Below are 20,483 nucleotides of genomic sequence, written 5' to 3' on the forward strand. Positions count from 1 at the left end.
TGGAGTGATAATTGCTGTTCACATTATTGTGAGATTTGAGGTATTCTTGAAGAGAGAAGGCACCAGTGAAGTTGTTGGATCTGGATGTACTGCATCATAGGAACATATTCAGTTAACACCCTATTGAAGAAAAAGACACATTTCAGTACAACTCATTTTTATTAAACCTCTAAATTGTCTTGGCTTCTAGATGGGCACACATTCAATACTGTTTGACACACCTCACTTCACCATTACTTCTTAGCTATCGCTCTGGATTGACAAGGCCAGCAGGTATACAGCTAACTGTCTTGTTGTGTAGGGAAGAGAACAAGTTTTACTTACTATAGAACTGGCCACAATAAATGCAACCAGAAGAGAGAACTCATGCAGTGATCTAAGTAGAGTGAAAAAACAGCTCTCCTTCAGGTCAGAAATTGCAGTCTTTTTCCACACACAGGGAAGAAAGGGGCTACCAAATTTAAAAGTAAGTATTTGGACTAGTATTCTAGAGTCAAAGACCTTTGGCGTGTTGTCTTCTTAGTTATTCAAGAAAATAATGTGAAAACCGTGAGTCATTACAAACTACTATGCCTACTTACTCAGGCATCTGTTCCTCAGTGGTGAAGGACTGCGGCTTCGAGACAACTGCAAGACATACAGAAAAGGAAACTCAGGTGTGCTCAAGAACTGTACCCAAGGAAGGTTCCTGGGGACCCACCAACATTCAGTAAATTTGCATGTATATCAGTGCAGCTCCTCTGCTACAAAGCCAAATTCAGTAACTTTCTAGTTTTTCTTTCACACCCTACACACACACAAAGCAGTGTCTTACCCAAAACCTCTCACATTTTCAGTACTCACATTTTGAGTCAATTGATGTCAATTTAATAAGATGGCCCAAGAATTAGAAAAATATACATGATTTTTACAGAAATAATTAAAAATATAATGTGACTATACATTATGCATGCAGAACTCTGGTAAGGTTTCACATACCTTGTTAGTACCATTACCACCTCTGCTCCTTGAAGGCATTAGAGTATAAATTTAGATTGTTAGTTCCAGGAGGCAGGGACTATGTGCTGTATAATATGCTGCCAGTTCAGCTTCGCCTCCTTCCAGATCCACCAAAGCCATTTATTTATTCCCAATGTTAAAATGTACACATGGCACATCAGCATTTTTAAAAGGTTGCCTGCATTCTGAGTTTAAAATACTTGATGCTGTTTGTACTACAGGCATTCAGCTGGGACTTACGTGATGAGCTAGAAGAGGACTGGTGCTACGGCTTCGGCTGCAGCTTCGGCTTCTGTTTGTGTTTCTGCTTCTACTTCTGCAAGACCACTACGAGAGAAGAGTTTGACAAATGTTTTGAAAGAGGGCATTTAACAAAGACAGACTCAGGAAGCAGACTTGCCATGCTGCAGACAAGGCCTGGGGACAGAGAGTAAACACAAACTTTCTCCTTAGAACAGGCTCTGACAACAATCATACATCTGCACAATGAATTCATTAAGGCAAATGGAACTATTCATTCTAAATACAGGATAAAGCACTAAAACCTAACTATATTTGATATACACAACCCCAGCCAAATTCTTGATTGTTCCCTCTATATTTTTTAGATTTTAGGGCAGTGTTTAAATCCAATTACTTCCCTTAGCATGTTCCTTAACAGAAGTACATACCAGTGCTCCTCTCTTAGTGACTGCTTCTCCCTTCACAATAACAATATCATTTTCCATCAGTGCAGGCCATACATGATAGGCTACCAAGGCAGCTGTGAAATCGGAGTCAAAACTACGATGGTACCTGTTAAAACACAGAGTACAAGAAATGTCTGCATGTAAGTGCCGAAAGACAAATATGATGCTTCAAGCCATCAATGCTGATAAAAAGCAGAACCCCAGCTACAGCCCAAATATCTTTCTTGACAGCATACCCATATCACAACAGTATAAAGTTAACCTGTAAAAAAAAAAAAAAAAGGCATTTGTAAACCAGACATAGCAGAATATGCTATTTATACTGAGAGATGCTCCAATAAGGTCATCTCACACTTCAGAAGGCCACTAGAACATATTCTTGCCTAAGCCCCACACAAGCCAGAGTCCTTGCATCCACTGACATTAAATCTCCTGAGCAGCATTTTGGAAGGCATAGTCATTCCATCTTCCTGAAATACCTTGCTAGAACAAAACCCCTTTAAAGGATATTACAGAAATACTCTATCTCAACTATAAAGTTACACCATGGTGTCTTACAAGACATAAGAGACAATTTCATTAGCAATATGCTCAGACATTAATAATGAAACGGCGACTTTTCAGCTAAGAAAAATAATTTTGAAGGCCTGTGTTTACATGACATATATATTACCTCCCTCAGTCTGCTATATTGACTAATGATACATATTTGGTTTTGTGGATTCAAACTCAATACCAAATAGCTGAAAGAAAAAATATGAATGCATCTATACATTAGTAATGAGTATACAATAGCAAATCATATAAAACAATGTTGTAAAGAGAGGCATGAAGCTCTTTATGGAGAAAGGTATAGGGTATGAGATGTTTGGCCAGCCCTTTTAGAGAATCCTATCAGACATAACTAACAGAGTTATTTTAATTCCTACATATTTTGCTAAATGTTTGTGTACCACATATATATGCTATACTTGTAAACATACTTATGCCACATATTTACCTATACAGATGTATTGATGTGTGCAGCAGCACATATGAACTCATTAGAGCTGCATTTTGAAGCCCCTACACACCTAGTAGGTGAAGAAAACATCCCAAGATGATATTGTAGCATTACTGCCTTCTCAATTCAGTCAGCAGCTCTGGGTATCAAATAGTATTTGGACAGCCTCATTACGTAGTCACATGACTTTGCACTCTCTTGTTGATGGGCTACTTTTATCTTCTCTATTTTAGTTCTTGTCTTCTTAAGCTCTTCCTTACCTGGGTTCTATCTTCATCATCATCATTAGTATTATAAACCTCCTTATTGGTATGGCTTTTCTAGCTTTTGAAAGCAATTTTTTTTTTTTTTGAGCAATCAATCCCTTTATTTTTCTTGAAGGTATGGAAGTACCCTATGGTTCTCTCAGCTAACAAAGCAGCCAGCCCTGACCCTATAGAGAGGATTTTTTAAAAAATCTTATTTTTAAATGGCATTTTTCTTTTTGCTCAGCTCTAAACCAGAAGAGATAAAAGCGTATTAAGATCCATATGTTGCACAGCAGTCACAGCACACATGTTGAAGATCCTGTTATCAGACACCAACTGTCAGATCTCAGTTAACATGACTTTGCCAAAATGGGCTAGAAAGGAGGAACAAAGATACATTTTCTAAACACTGGAGGCAGACAGAGACTGAACAGAGAAAGGAGAGCTGAAAATTTTCCTTTTAAATGATAAATTAAATATGAGCCAGAAACGGAAGTTTTCCAGGAAATTGCTTTGCTATTCATCAAAAGAATCTGTTAACAATGGTCCACATCCTGGCATTTTTACACCATCACAAACCTTAAAGACATACCACATTCACTACAGACCATGAGTATCTGCCCCAAACCTAATGTTCAGCATCAGTCTTAAACCTTTCTATTTGTGAGGAAAGAAGAGGCTATACAACCTGATGGAATTTTTTTTAATAGTACAAATCTAATTGAAAATAAGGAGTTCTTACTTGGTCTCACTGAAAAGTTCTCCATCAATTCCAAAGGCAATATCAAGAGGAGGAACAAGTGTCTGCATTGAAAAAGCCACACGGCACAACTCTCGAATCAAAGTGCTGATCACAATGAAATCAATTTCTGATGGAAATGAAATCTTTGGGTTCATGTTTATGGAGCGAATTACTTCCTGAAAATAAACAATTGAGTTTTTGAGCTCACTAACACTTTTGTTCAATTGCAAGTGTGGAAATCCCTCTTAAATATGCCTCTCAACTTTCTACATTCAAAAATCAGTATAAGACGTTCCCAGCAATGTTGTCTTAGGCTATTCCAGAAAATATTAGCTTCAGAAAGAATATGCTGTTATTTTGGTATTGAGGTATGAGCTACATCACTGACATAAATCTTAGAAGGGAGATGCTGATCTTCAGTAGAGCACACAATTTAAGAAAAATATGAAATTGAGCTTACATTAGTTTGATTAAGACAGTTACAGTGTACCTTGTCCAAAATATTATTCTGGCAGACAGAGACATTATAGTCACGGGCAAATAAAACAAGTGATTACTGAGCCATATCATAATATTATTATGGAAAATAAACTGCTACAAGACATAAAATTAATGCAATAAACTCTTTTACTTCTTCAGGTTACAGTGCATTTCTAGTTTACACACTCCAAATTTATTAGCTACTGAAATAGATCAACACATCACTTCCCCCACTGCTCTTGACTTACATTGACACTGGCTTGAACATCATACAGATCCTCATGGTCAACTATATAATCCAGGACAGTATCTTCAAGTGATTCAGGTCCTGTGTGACCGAGAGACAGAGTCTCTGTTACACGTAGTTTGAACTGCCTGTAGGCCATCTTTGCTGCATGAAAAGACTCCTGCAAACATGAAGAACATCTAGTTAAATCCAGGAGACTGAGATTAATTTTTTATCACTTATCTGAGAAGATGAACTTAATCCAATATTACTATTGTAAGGAGGAATATAAAACACTGCTGTAAAATTGAAGGTTAGAAATAGTACTCATCTGTGAGGACTTCTCTGGTTAAACTAAGTGTGATTTATTTGCATAAGATGGGATTGAAAAGCGCCCCACCTAACCTTCTATTTTTATGTAGGATTCCATCACACCCCCACAATCAATGAAATCACATTCAAAGATATCAAGAGCAGAATTCAGTAACAGCATTTTATTTGCTACAGCCTAACACAACAGACAGGAGCACCTCTTTTCTGTTGGGAAGAAAGGTTGAATTGGAAACTGTAAACTGAATGACAGCTGTGGAAAAAAACCTTCAGTAAATTAATCTGTACAACCCCAAGCACATTTAAGAAACACACTGCCTCTCTGACAAACGTATGTACTACATCAGTTCTACAGAACAGAAGATTAAGTACAGAAAAATAAAATCAAGTTTCTTCAGACTGAGCTCTCAGGAAGTGTGAGGTATCTAGGTAATTTCAAGGGACCAAATAAAACCAGAAAAGCACATAGCTACAGGCAAGATGGAATATCATATGGAAAGACTTTTTGCTGTCTAAAATGTGAAAGACTTCATCTATATGAGGCAGTGTTGTTTAGTGCAGGAATCATCCACCTTTCAGAGCCATTCAGTCTTCATATGTACCCTTTTAACACCTGTAGTGTAGATCACTGACCCTGTTCTAATGTTGGGACAGGACAGTCAGATCTGAATTCAGAGTCTGATGTATAAGTGTGAGGGAAAGAAAGGAAAATCAAAAGGCAAAAAAGATGTTTTCTTCTCCATACTTCACAGAAATGCTAATTTACATACCATTTAATCCAATCCAGCCATAATATTTTATAAAATCACAGAATCAGCTAGGTTGGAAAAGACCTCTGAGATCATCAAGTCCAACCATTACCCCAGGACTGCCAAGACCACTACTAAACCATACCACTGAGGGACTCATCTGCACGGTTTCTTAACACTTCCAGGGATGGTGATTCCACCACTTCCCTGGGCAGCCTGTTCAATACCTGATCAACCTCTGGTGAAGAAATTTTCCCTAGTATCCAATCTAACCACCTCCACCACCCCCACTCCAGTGCATCTTCAGGTCATTTTCTGTTGTCCTATTGCTTGTTACTTGGGAGAAGAGACCAACCCCACCTCACTACAACCTCTTGTCAGGCAGTTGTAGGGAGCAATAAGGTCCCCCCTGAGCTTTCTCTTCTCCAGTTCCCTCAGGCGTTCCTCATCAGACTTGTGCTCCAGACCCTCCACCAGCTCTGTTGCCCTTCTCTGGACCTGCTCTAGCTCCTCAATGTCTCTCTTGTAGTGAGAGGCCCAGAAATGAACACAGGATTCGAGACGTGGCCTCACTGGTGCCCAGTACAGGGGTATGATCACTGCCCTGGCCCTGCTGACTACGCTGTTGCTGATACAGGCCAGGATGCCATTGGCCTTCTTGGCTGCCTGGGCACAAGTTGGCTTATGTTCAGCAGCCATCAATCAGTACCCCCAGGTCCTTTTCTGCTGAGCAGCTTTCCAGCCACTCTTCCCCAATCTTACATCATTGCATGGGGTTGCTGCGATCCTTCTGGCCTGTAAAACAAGGATTATTCTTCTTACCACAGCTGCAATGTATATTATCCTGTGTACCATCTCCACATCACTGATGTATGCCTTTAAAAATGTCTCTGCGTCCAAGCGTCTCTGATCATAAATGTCACCGAAGCGAGTTATCAAGCAAGCACGCCGGGAAGCGTTTGTGCGTCTGGCTCGGCCGGGTGAGCAGCTCCTCAGGGGAAGTGGACTGAGTGACTTGCTCTCTCTGTGCCTTGGGGAAGGCGAGTGGCTCCGTGCAAGCCTATGACAGACATATAAAGAAGCATGAGGCCACTTCACCATCCTCAGATGATTTTGTCATGTGCACAGCTTTCTGTCAATTTAATTGTTACCAGAGTAGGCTAAGATTACATAATTAAAGTAGTAAAGCTGCAGGTGGTTAGTTTAATATGAAGGCAATTGTGTCAATACATTTTATGGGCCAGAGCCTGAACAATAAAATTACAGTAATTCCTAAAGTGTGTACAGCCAAGTACTTTGTCCTGGGGAAACACACTTTTAACTAGTAACACTTCAGAAATTTGTTCCTCTTTCAGTATCACTGAGGAGTCGTAAAATCAAGCAAGTGAGACTATAACAAGTTCTGCCCTGCAATGGTACAGTATTCAAAGAGGACTTAAAAACAAAAGACCTAACCGTCTCTTTTTATCCTGTACAGTTGCTCTCTTAGTATTTGGTAAAGCTGTTCTTTGCTGTTTTGCCAGACACTTAACATAGCTGCCTGAAATTAAAATATTTGGGCACTAGGACAAACCAGTTAAAGAGCTCATGTTCCTTCATAGCAAAGTATAAAAGTTTTGCTTTTGTTTGTACTTCAATTTCAAGTGAGGAGGGAATTCATGCTGCTTAAAATAAACAATTTCTGATTCAGTAACTTCTCTGAATAACACCTCTACCTGCTTTGAAGAAGAGACCTCTCGGCATCCAGGGTAGAAATCTTATCCTTCAGCATTTGAATCTGATGCTCGTAGTCGTTCAGACAATTTAACTTCTTCTGGGCATCCTTCTCTTGGGCACGAGAAATCTTCAGACTTAACCAAACAGAATAAAGTCAGTCACAAGATATCCTTCTACCAAACCATCTGTCAATGCTCATCAGATACAAAGAACAAAAAAGGAGAATTATGAAATATTGAGCAAGCTTCACATGCTGAAATACAGGCAAATCAAGAGTTTAAAAAATATACCCCAAAGCATTACTCCTAATCACATTTTAAATTGTAAAAGTCTACTGTGGCAGGAGACTGGACACACTACACCTTATGTTACAGGGGCCATCACTGGTTGGCATCTGGTGTCCTTGCACTAGTTCTAGTTCAGATGATGAGGTCTAAGAAAAAGGTGGTTTCCTTCTCATATTTAAGATGTTAACTAAACCAGCTCAATTTCCTTTCCTACAGTTTAAGACTCTAGATACTTTCTTATATCGGGCTCTTGGATTTGTTTTCTTTCTTTTCTGGAATATATTAGTCAGCCAAAGGATATCACCAATGAGAGACGACCTTTGAAGGTCCCTTCCAACCCAAACTATTCCGTGATTCTATGTTATTCAAGTAATATCAAAAGCTAACGATTCCTCTCCTGCTTTCAAGAGAAGCAGTGTTTCTTAAACATTGGCAGACAACCAGTTAAGCAAGTTTATCTCTGTCCTTTACTAAGGGCTAAAGAATTCTAATATACAGAATAAGTTGGAAAGGAAAGTAGACTTGGGAAGATGAGTTCTTGAGATAGAAATGGTGGAAAATCATTAGGTAAAAAAAGAAAAAAAAGGCAAAAAAACCTATGTAATACACAGCACGCTGTATATTATTCCCTTAAATTTCCGTGACAGACAATACAGTATTAATAACTATACAACAGAGAAGAAAAATAAGAAATAACCATTTCACTACTGTATTATTTTCTTTTTGGTATTTACCCCTATTCACATGGGGACTTTTCTTGAAAGTTAATGGTAAGTTTATCTCACTGCTGTGAGAACCACAAAGCTTCCATCTTTCCATCATGACAGCAGATAGTGATTACAAACAGATGCTTAATTGTGAGTCTGCCTTTATCAGAAAGGGTAAGAAAAAAGAAAAAAAACAACCACACAATAGGAGAGCACATGACAGACTGAAGGCAGCAAAAATACCTGCTTCTTTCATTGTCATATAGCAAACATGAGAAAAGCTGCCGCTGAAGTGGGATGTTTCTTTCTGTGCTGATTTTGGCTGGGTTAGAGTTAATTTTCTTCATAGTGGCTGGTATGGGGCTATGTTTTTGATTTGTGCTGGAAACTGCTGATAACACAGGGATGTTTCAGTTACTGCTGAGCAGTGCTTACACAGAATCAAGGCCTTTTCTGCTCCTCACCCCATCCCACAACGAGTAGGCTGGGGATGCACAAGGAGCTGGGAGGGGACACAGCTGGGACAGCTGATCCCAACTGATCAAAGGCATACTCATACTATAAGGTGTCATACCCAGCATATAAAGCTGGGGGAAGAGGAAGGAAGGGGAGGACTTCAGAGTGATAGCATTTGTCTTCCCAAGTAATCATTACACATGATGGAGCCCTGCTGTCCTGGAGATGGCTGAACACCTGCCTGCAATGGGAATCGGAATTAGAGAATGGTTTGGGTCGGAAGGGATGTTAAAGATCATCCAGTTCCAGCCCCATGCCATGGGCAGGGACACCTTTCACCAGACAGGGTTGCTCACAGCCCCACCCAGCCTGGCCTTGAACACTGCCAGGGATGGGGCAGCCACAACTTCCTGGGGCAGCCTTTGCCAGTGCCTCACCTTCTTCACAGTAAAGAAATTCTCCCTTTAATCTAAACCTACCCTCTTTCAGTTTAAAGGCATTCCCCCTTGTCTTATCCCTACCTGCCCTCGCAGAAAATTCCTCTCCACCTGTCTCGTAAGCTCACTTTAGGTACCGGAAGGCTGCTCAAAGATCTTCCCAGAGCCTTCTCTTCTTCAGGCTGAACAACCCCACCTTTGCTGTGCTTGTGCAAGGCTTTTGCTTTCCCTATTATACTGTCTTTTATCTCAACGCAAGAGTTTGCTCTTACTCTTCTGATTCTCTTCCCCATCCCACCGAAGGGGGAGTGAGTGAGTAGCTGTGTGGTGCTTAGCTGTCGGCAGCTGTTTAACCACGTCATTTTCTTGATAAGAAAAACCAAATACGAAAAGGAAAAAATATCAACTGTAAGACAGACACATTTGTGAACTACCAATACTGACTTCCATGCTAGTTAAAACTATGCAGTATTTGAGTTTCCCCTGGTTCACAGTTCGTTCACTCTACTGCTAAATATTACCACCTTTCTGCTCAGGTTAAAGAGATGCAGATGCTACAAACAGAAAGAAAAATAATAGGAGCACACAAGGCAAAATATAGCTCTTAGAAAAATCAGAGCATTTTTTATAACCCACCTTTATTTTAAGGTTATAACTAGTGTTTTGAACTCCACCATCCAAGCGTTTAAAAATAAAATGGGCATCTTCAGCCAGTTTCTCAGGAGAAAATACAACAGCCTGGATAATTCATGTCAAGTGTCTGCTTAATCCTGTTTCAATCCCTTTAGTTTTAAACAATTAATTAACAAGAAAACTGTCACAGTTCCTCCAGCCCTTGGGCTAAGCCCAACTCTTTATCCATGTTGTCTTGCATTTCAAAGCAGCAACTCCACTCATGTAATTTTTGGCCAGATACGTGTTTAACCTATTTTTAAGAGCCCTCTGCCACAGCAATGCTACAAGGTCTTAAGGTAACCTATTTAAGCTACCGTATTTGCTATTACTGATTACAAAATCTCTTCCTGCCAATCTATACAACAGGTCCCCTGGATGGCAGATTTGGAAAAAAAAAAAAAAAAACTCTTAATTTCATTTAATTCAAAATGAGTCATCTGGCTTTAAGTTTATTTAGATCTTGGCACAAATCTAAGCAGCCTGATAGTAAGCTTCCATTTATACTCATACTAATAGGATTTTGTTCACTACATACATAACAACAGTTTTTAGTAAACTTTATGTTTTGTCTTCCAATTACTTTTAAATGTTGATCATTATATGACCTGGGGAATTACAGACCAGTCAGTCTCACCTCTGTGCCTGGCAAAATCTTGGAGCACATTCTCCTGGAAGGCATGCTAAGGCACTGAAAAAAACAAGGTGCTTGGTGACAGCCAGCATGGCTTCACTAAGGGGAAATCCTGCCTGACCAGTTTGGTGGCCTCCTATGATGGGGCTGCAGAACTGATGGACAAGGGTAAAGCAGTTGATGTCATCTACCTGGACTTGTGCAAAGCATTCGACACTATCCCACACGACATCCTTGTCTCTAAATTGGAGAGACATCAATTTGATAGGTGGACCACTCAGAGGATAAAGAACTGGCTGGATGGCCACACGCAAAATGTTGCGGTCAATGGCTTGATGTCCAGCTGGAGACCAGTAATGAGTGGTGTCCCTCAGGGATCGGTGTTGGGACCAGTCTTGTTCAACATCTTTGTCAGTGACATGGACAGTGGCATTGAGTGCGCCCTCAGCAAGTTTGCTGATGACACCAAGCTGTGTGGTCCGGTTGATATGCTGGAGGGAAGGGATGCCATCCAGAGGTACCTTGACACGCTTGTGAGGTGGGCTGATGCCAACCTCATGAAGTTTAACCATGACAAGTGCAAGGTCCTACACCTGGGTCGGAGCAATCCCAGGCACAGCTACAGGTTGGGCAGAGAAGAGATTCAGAGCAGCCCTAAGGAGAAGGACTTGGGGGTGCTGGTCAACAAGAAACTGAACATGAGCCGGCTTCAGTGTGCACTCGCAGCCCAGAAAGCCAACCGTATCCTGGGCTGCATCAAAAGGAGCGTGACCAGCAGGTCAAAGGAGGTGATCCTGCCCCTCTGCTCTCGTGAGACCCCACTTGAAGTACTGTGTGCAGTTCTGGTGTCCTCAACATGAAAAGGACACTGAGCTGTTGGAGCAAGTCCAGAGGAGGGCCATGAGGATGATCAGGGGACTGGAGCACCTCCCGTGTGAAGATAGGCTGAGAAAGTTGGGGCTGTTCAGTCTGGAGAAGAGAAGCTGTGTGGAGTCCTCAGAGCAGCCTTCCAGTATCTGAAGGGAGCCTATAAGGATGCTGGGCAGGGACTCTTCATCAGGGACTGTAGCAATAGGACAAGGGGTGATGAGCTCAAGCTTAAACAGGGGAAGTTCAGGTTAGATATAAGGAAGTTCTTTACTGTGAGGGTGGTGAGGCAGGTGTTAAGGTCCTTTCCCACCCAAACCATTCTGTGATTCTGTGATTCTATGATTCTGGTTTTGACAAGCAGGTGAAGACCATGCAATTCTGATTTCACCCAATTAATAGGTTTCAAATTTTGTAAAGATGATTCACAGAACATGAAAAAAAGCAACTTTGCTTCAATCAAAAATTGAACTCCCAGGCAGAAGATGCAAATATAGAGTGCCAGCTAAACTGAGAGTGAACATGAACCATACCTATGCAGAGATAACAGAATTCCTGAATTCACAGGGAGACAAGATGATTTTATTCTTCTGTCAGTAGTCCAAATGGCAACACAAATTTCTGTCCAGTGTGCATTAAGACCTACACATGAGGACTGCAAGATGTTTTATTCCCTACTAAAAGGGATCAGGAAGACAGCAGTCAGGTTATATGTAAGAATCAAGGAGTTACATGAGCTCCTTTTTACCCAACAAATCAAAAGAGCCCATTTTACGGGAATATGAGTTCATACCCCAGGTAGCTATCCAAAACTTAAAATCCAAAGTGATTAAAACTTGCTAGGAAAGTCCATGGATGAAATCTGACAATTAGTATTATTCTAGAAGATAAACACCCAGAGATGAACAAGTGACATGCAACTTGATATTGGAAGTAGAAACTCTAATGGCTTGAAGGCTTTTTTGTTTACTTGTCTTTAGTAGGAGTAGCTCATCCTCTCAGTTACTCCAAAAAGAAAGAAACCTGTGGACAATTATATCCTTTCCTACAGTGTAAGCAGCAAAGTCAAGTTTCCTCCATTTATAGGAGCGGCAATGTAGTTTAACGAAAAGGCTGCAAGCATTTGTTTAACAAATATGACTACAATTCTGTTGTTGAAATGACAGTTTTCACAAGTATTCACATGCTGTTGAAATTAATTCAACTACCTTTGTGTTCTTTTCTGATAATATAACAAAAAGAAAACCCAACCAAGCAACCATGGGCTACATTTCATAACAGTGAAGAATTATTACTGCTTTTAGAGCCACAATTAGTTTTAGGGACCCCTGTGTTGAAATGGAGAGGTAGCTGCACCCATACTGATCCAGACTGACTTCCCAGATGTGACCAACACACTTAGAAACTCAAACCAACATTTTTAAACTACGGATATCAACATTAGTGATAGACATTGCTCCCATGTAGAGGCAAAAGGATTTAGTAAAAATGGTCTAAAAGTGAAAGCCACACAAAGAACTTTGTCTTAATATAGGCAAACTGAAGTGTTTTTTATTTAACATGAACTCTACTTCCAGGAGCATCATAGGAAACTGCAAACAATGATTTCCAGCTACATTCAGAATATGGTTCTCTCCTATTTAACTTCATCTACAGGATGAACAGCTATCAAGCTATTAGTTTCAAAATTACTTCTTCCTCAAGCCTAAAGACAAAAAGGGTAGAGGTTCAGCCATAAGGGTTCTTCTCACATGGCTCTACTTATGCTAATTCTCTCTTTATAACACCAAGAAACAAAGCTACATGTTAAGAAGCTAAAGATACATTTTGCTATAACATAGGACAGCTTAGAATAAACTCAGGAACCTGCTCAGATAAATGACAGACCATGTCTCTGCATGCTGACTTTCTGCCACAAATATCCCAAGATTCAAGTTTTTCTTATGCTGTTTTCAGCTGAGTAATTTCATATTCTGCTGCCAAAAAAGTACTGGCTGATTTCGTCTTTGCATCTTCAAGAGCCAACTGGGTTTTTGCCAGACTGCAAGAAAAACTGATAACCTGCATGGTAAAGGCAGAGATTTTACCGAAGAATTTAATATGACAAACTGACTGTTCAAGCAGACCAAGTCCATACCAATTTAACATATGAAAACAATCACAGTGGGCTTTGTGCAGACTATCAGCACACAAATAGCTTATAAAAAAGTCAGATATGACTATGCAATAACAGATATATTTTATGAAAAAAACATTTTTCATTACTACTCAATTCTAGTTTCTCCAGCCAGTTCAACAATTTACAGTGTTCAGAATGACTTCACTGTCCATACATGGGGTCCGTTCATTGGGACATGAGTTCTATTTCTCCTGCACCTGTCCCCTGCAAGCCAAAAACTACACCAGCACAACTCCATACAGCATCACCTTGAAAGGATGAGCTCTGAAACCTCCACATAATTTCATCTCCAACAATTACCTCTTCCCAACCCTCTGCCTTCCAGACTCCTACTTCTGCAAACCACAGCCAACAACTCTCTGACCTGAGTGCACAGAGAAATACAATGCACAAAGCTGTACAAAAATTTTATCACCGATTTCCTGCTTCTCCTGGGAGCTAGCCCGAAATGACATTTTCTTGTACTGCAAACTGCCACATGCTCACTCCAATCTGTATTAGTAACTTTCTTTGTAAGTACCTCTTGCCTTGACCCTCTGACACTTTTCCCCAGCTCACCAAATGATCCCTTTCTATCCATACAGGAGCATAGGATCAAATGTCTCACCCCTAAACAGTCCCTTATATGCACCTGAACCACCTTAACGGCTCAGGTTGGAAGGCACCTCTGGAGGTCATCTGGTCCAACTTGCTCCTCAAGCAGGGCAACTTAGAACCAATTACCCAGGACCATGTCCAGATGGCTTTTGAATATCTCCAAGGATGGAAAATCCACAGTGCCCCCGAGCAACCTGTGACAGTGCTCGGTCACCACCAGAGTTAAGAAAGGATTTCCTGGTGTTCAGAGAGAGCCCCACGTATTTCAGTTTGTGTTCTGCCTCTGATCTGTCACAGGGTACCACTGGAAATAGCCTGGCCCTGTCTTCTTTACAGACCTTGCTTCAGGTATGTTTATAAGGTCCACCTATCTCCTGTAACTCTTCGTTATTGTTAGAACTATTAACAGAAAACTCCTTTGCTTACTAAACCTTCTAGGCAAGAGTTATTTTGCAAGATTACCTAATTCTGGCAAACCAGTTGAAATGCCAAGAACAAAACCACTTTCTTTTTCCAAACATCATGGGGTCCTTCTCTGTCCCACCTTGTCACTTCTGATATTTGATATCTACAGCAAGATCACAAGATTTATTGGTTTTGTCCTCCTCTTTTCAGGGGAATGCACTGACCTTTAACTCACCCAGAGTTGGCTGACTTTTTTTGATACTGAAAAATCGAATCCTTGAATTCATCCAAGATGAGACATAACAGATAATAATAATGTCTGTTGGTGAATAATGGAAGAGCAACTGATCTCCCTTGTCTTTTATAAGACCTCTGACATAGTCCCACACAACATCTTTTTCTCAAAATTGCAGAGATATGGATTTGATGGATGGACTAACTGATGTGTAAGTAATCAGTTGGATGGCTGTGCCCAGAAAGTTGCCGTCAACAGCTCAATGTCCAAATGGAGATCAGTGACAAGCAGTGCCCCTCAGGGGTCTGTGCTAGAGCTGGTACTGCTCAGCATCTTTATTAATGACATTGACAGTGGGATTGAGTGCACCCTCAGCAAGTTTGTGGATGAGACCAAGCTGAGTGGTGCAGCTGATAATCTAGAGGGAATGGATGACACCCAGACAACCCTTGATAGTCTTGACAAGTGGGGCGATGTGAATCTCAATGTTCAACAGAACCAAGTGTATGTACCTGGGTCAGGACAACCACCAGTATCAGTACGGACTGGGTTGAAAATGGATTAAGAGCAGCCCTGTGAAGAAGGGCTTGGAGATAGCAAATAGGTGAAAAATGAGAAATGAGCTGGCAATGTGTATTCACAGCCCAGAAAGCCAAACATATCCTGGGCTGCATCAAAAGGAGTGTGAGCTGCAGGTTAATGGAGGTGATTCTCCCCCTCTACTCCTCTTTCATGAGACCACAACTGGAGTACTGCATCTAGCTCTGGAGTCCCTAGTACAAGACAGATGTGGACCTGCTTGAGTGAGTCCAGGTGAGGGCCACAAAAATTATCAGAGCACTGGAACACTTCTCTTACGAGAAAAGGCTGAGAAAGTTTAGGGTTGTTTAGCTTGGAGAAAAGGCTTCAGAGAGACCTTATTGAAGCCTTTCAGCAGTTAAAGGGTGTTTATAGGGAAGATTGAGACTGGGTTTTATCCCTGTGTTACAGATAGGACAAGGACTAATGGTTTTAAACTTAAAGAAAAAAGATTTTGATTAGATATAAGGAAGGAATTCTTCACAATCAGGGCAGCAATATACATAGGTACTTGATTTTTATCAAGGGTTTGCTCAGCATGCAACAGTTCATTGACTATAATTTCACTTGGACTATCGTGCATTACAGAAAACTCTTACCCAGAACACAGGCATGCTTTCCAACTCCTCTGACAGAAGTAAAACCTATCACCTCAATTTATGAGTGCAGGTATGTCTGCATCATTTGTACCCCACTTTGGACACACAGACAATCCAGAGCCTAGATGTATTTTGAAGCTCTGATTTTAAGCCAGAAATGAAGCATTTTAAAAAATCTCTGGCAGTATTTAGCTGCCAAGAGAAAAATATGGCTTGTTCAAAAACAAAAAAACAAACAGCAAGAATAACAGTTAATTCCCCTACTCTTGTTGCACTTGGTTGAGCTTTAGACGAGTTGAAGTCAGTTCTTCCTGCAGCTCTTGCAGTTGAAAATTCTGATCACTGGCCAGCTCTCTCAGCTGCCTCTCTTTCTCAATTAAATCCTACAATGAAACACAAACACATTGAATGTTCCACCTTACAGAACCCTTTGGCAAATTTAGTATGGTGTTATTACCAGATGTATTTCTAAACATTTCTGTAAAGACCATTTCTAAAATATCTGAAAACAGAAGCAACTGCATACCTTCTAGAAACATAACCAATACCTTTCAGGTACACAAAACAAAGACTCAATTACATTAAGAAACAATACTTGTTTTACACCTCATGATAGACAATATGGAAGGTCTGCATATGCAGATGTGCTATCTCTATACACATCATTTTAACTAAGTGTTCTCACAGACACATTGCATGTTGGTTGGGTTGGGATTTTTTTCAGCCAGTCATCTTCTGACTCATTATATCACCAACTTCAGTAAAGTCTGGGGGTATTCATGCACACAAAATAACAGAAAAACTTAGAAGAGGAAGCAACAACTGTCATTCCAGAAAGCACACTACTACATATGCAGCTCTGTCTTTAGCAGCCAATAGATTTGCCTGATGCTACCAAATTAAATAGGTAACTCTGCAGTAGGCTTTTCTTTACATTTTGAATGTCACATGCAACTACAACCCTGCAACTGGTGTATCAGGTATACTGTCATTTAGTAACATTACTGTACACTTTGGGGTTGGTATTTTTTGCAGAACCCTACTCCTGCAATGCACTAGAACCTCACTCTTAAGGAATATCACTTTTCATTTTCTTTTGTGTGAAATTTTAATTGTGAAAGATTTTGATAAAAGACGTAAAAATGAGAACATGGAGGCATCACTGTCAAATATCAAGAACTTCAATATTTTCCCCTAGTCTGCATCAACCAACACTCTCATTTTCTTTCAAAGCACACAGCCACAACAACTCTGTCTTTTCTGCCAAACTGCTAATAATACAACCCCTTCAATACATATCAAAATCTTACTAACTCCAAACATCAAGTCAGACGTGTGGTGGTATTACGATGGGCATGAACATTTCTTTTTTGCCTTATGGAAACATTATAAGGCTCACACATTAAACAAAGATTACTTTTTTTCCTTAAAAAGACAACTCACAGAAACACATGGAGTTTATACACACCTTCAGCTTACACAGGTCTTTTCAGTGTTAGATTTTTTTACTAATAGAGATATGATGTAAATACTTCTGTAACATTTTTGCAAATGTAAATGTAGCACAATTCTTTACCTAGAAAAGGAAAGCAGTACGAGAACATAACTTCCCTAATGAAGTAAATTCGTCTATATTGTCACTCATTGTTGTGAAACAGCATAAAACCTAGAAGGCCAAAAAGTAACTTTAATGGCATCTTTGATTTGCCCTTCAAAGGAAACTTGCCATGCGACAGAGAAATAGCACAGTTGCCTCCATGCGTGCAGCTAAGGGTGTATTTCATTAAGGAAAATCTATTATTAACAGAAAGTCATTAAAGCTCTCCTGCTGGTATAAACTCACACCATTCTATTCCACTAAAACAGATTTCCTACATACCTGAGTGAGAGTGGTTTCAAAGATCCTTCCTGATGAGCAGCTAAAACAAGGTGCTAGCCGTGGCAGGAGACGAGTTTTGATTGTTTCCACACCTGCATATTGCCCCCCTTAGAAAATACATAAAGAAATTGTGAGAATACTTACAGAAAGAGCCAGACTTTGACAAGATGACACATTGAAATGTGCTCGTAGTAATAAGAGAAGGCAGTGAATTACCTTCTCGAGATGTTTCATTGAGGATTGCGAAGAGCTGCCCTTGAATCTCAGAGCTCAGTTCTAATATTTCACAGCATCGGTTCAGATTTTGATCACAGGAATTAAACTGTAAATTAATGTGTATTAATGACATTTAATTTACTTTAATTAATTAAGCCACTGTGTGGGCTTTCTTAAAATTATTCTTATTATGATCATGACTTCCCCCCAAAAAAAATTTGTATCTTCACAACCTTTAGTTATTGCACCCACTAGAATACTCATCTTCAAAAGGTTCACATTGTTAATGGGCAAACAGACAAGATACCAGGACTTCTATCACACAGCTAACTCACTACTTGAGAAAACTTAGCCTTTTCTCTATTCATAAAGAAGGTGCAACCATAAGTATCTCTAAAATAAAGTAATTGTGGATCTGTGATAAAATCTTTCAACACAGACTTTTTAAAATATTAAGATAGGAGACTGGTGAAAAGGCTGCCTAAAATCTCATTTTTTATATTACCTGAAATAATACATATAAGACTATTGTGTTTCTCTGTTGACAGCCATGTGCACCCTCCATGCAATTTCATCTGATTTTTAAGAGTTATCAGCTGAAATAGTACTGAAGAATGGGAAAAACTAGGATTATGCCTATGAAACAACAGGCCAACAGAACTACACCACTTTCAGCAAATTCTGAAAAGGAGTTGATGGGGTTAATCTGTCCAGGAGGCTACTACACCTGCCAGGGGAACACACACTTTGCACCTGCTTCCTAATCTTCATCCATAATCTGTTCACCATCTTCCAAGCAGATCTCCCTCCAGGTCTTCAGGCTTTAATGGCTCCATATGGCTTTTACAAGCTTCCAAAACAGCTAAAACTCCCACTCATGCCCCTGTCAGCTTGCATTTGGATGGCTGCAACATGCTTTCCTCTGGCCACAAGGAGCACAGTCTCACCCTGCTAACCTCTGACAGAACACCACTGCATTGTGCATTTGTCTAGCTCATTACACCAACATAACACCCATGGTGCTTCCATCTGCCAGTTCCTCTTGTGCCACAGCAGCCTGAAACTGCTTGTCTTCATTCCCCAAGACCTAAAAGACTATCCCAAACTCACTATGGAAAGCTTAGCTCCTACTGTTGCTCTGCCATCCCGAAGTCTACCTCCATCATCCATTTGCAAGTTTTTAAAATGCATACCTCTGCCCTCCCTCCTCTAGTGTTCTGCACTTTGTGATATCTTTACCAGCTACCCTCAAACTCCTCCTTAAAACTGCCCTTTGTCATGAATCCTGACGAGAGTTGCACTGGCTATTAATATGCTATAACACCTATGTAGCATCGAGTATAAAAAGGACTGCCTTCCCTTGAAAAGCTGTTTCTCGACTCAGCACCTTTTCTCACCAAACATGGCACAGAGTAGGTGGCTACAGGCTGATGACCAAATCAACTATGCATGTCCTGAAGCTAAGGAAACCTGGAAACAGAGGAGTGGGAGCTCGATAACTGAGTTTTCTCAGTGAAAAATCGTGACAAAGTCTCAGGTCCTCTCACCTTTCCCTAGTTTTGCACCTCCTCTACCTCTTCCACTCTTTTGATTCCTCAATCTCCTGTTACCTCTTACTCTTCCATTTACCCCATCTCATCCATCCACCCACATCCTTCTCCTCTTGCCTGAAACTGTTTTCTTACCCTTGCCTCCTTGTTACTTAAGCCCCCAGCTACAAACAGGACATTCCCTCTTTGGAAGCCCTTCAGTAGCTGTGCTGTCTTGCAGCAGCCTCTCAGCTCTAACAGGCTTCCCACCCAGCCGAGCTGGGAATATTCGGAAGCTGAATTCCATTCTCACCTTCAACAGCCTTTTCCTCACATTTTCCTGGCTGTTCCCAGGCCACAGACAATTCCTCCTGAGCACACTCACACCCCTGGTCCTTCCATCTGTTGCTCTTCTACCACAAATACTTCCCCGATCCAGAGATTACAGCTCAAATATCACATTTTTGACCTCCGGCCCTTGCTTTCAGTGAACCCTGTCACAGGCAATAGAAAAAGCCGCGAGTGTTAGAGGCACCGGCTGTTAAAATCGGGATAACTGTGTGCGTCCGAGGGTCAGTGTCCCAAAGCAGCCTTTAGAACCTGCTCCCCCGGCCGGCCGCAGGGCCCGGCTGCGCTGTGCTCAGGGCACCGCCGCTCCGCGTCCCGCCGTCACCGCGGAAACCGCCGTACGGCCCGGGCGCCGCGGAACGGCGCCGCTCCCGGCGGACGCCGAGGGCCGCGGGGTGGGCGAGGCGGGCCGCGCTCAGCACAGCGGACACGGATCTCGCTCCCTCCCGGCCGGGGCCCACTACCTCGTAGTTCCGGTGCCAGCTCTCCAGCTTCTCCTGCAGCACCCGGCCGCTCTCCGCGCTGACCAGCCTCCTCAGGCTGGCCGCCATGGCGGGCTGTCAGCTGGCTCCCGGGGGTTGGACGGGCTGCGCTGGTACCCCGCGCCCTCCGGGAGCCCTCCACGGCGGTGGGCGGGAGCCGGTGCCTCCCGCCTGCTCCGCGCCGCTTTTATTG

At 41.3% G+C, this 20,483-nt stretch overlaps 1 protein-coding gene across 1 annotated transcript; it reads right to left on the reverse strand.

The window, feature by feature from the left end:
• Nucleotides 1-37: 37 nt before the first annotated feature.
• On the reverse strand, nucleotides 38-20,458 carry SPATA18 (spermatogenesis associated 18). Its single transcript, XM_065665271.1, has 12 exons — nucleotides 20,273-20,458; nucleotides 17,932-18,037; nucleotides 17,716-17,822; nucleotides 16,101-16,219; nucleotides 7,182-7,316; nucleotides 6,289-6,526; nucleotides 4,410-4,568; nucleotides 3,682-3,857; nucleotides 1,671-1,794; nucleotides 1,240-1,326; nucleotides 582-627; nucleotides 38-120 (listed from the first exon to the last, which is right to left on the reverse strand). The coding sequence occupies exons 1-12, from the start codon at nucleotides 20,357-20,359 to the stop codon at nucleotides 113-115; spliced, it is 1,392 nt and encodes a 463-aa protein (XP_065521343.1). The 5' UTR covers nucleotides 20,360-20,458; the 3' UTR covers nucleotides 38-112.
• Nucleotides 20,459-20,483: the final 25 nt, after the last annotated feature.

The sequence above is a fragment of the Lathamus discolor genome, chromosome 1 (genome assembly GCF_037157495.1).
Source record: "Lathamus discolor isolate bLatDis1 chromosome 1, bLatDis1.hap1, whole genome shotgun sequence".
Classification (NCBI taxonomy): domain Eukaryota; kingdom Metazoa; phylum Chordata; class Aves; order Psittaciformes; family Psittacidae; genus Lathamus; species Lathamus discolor.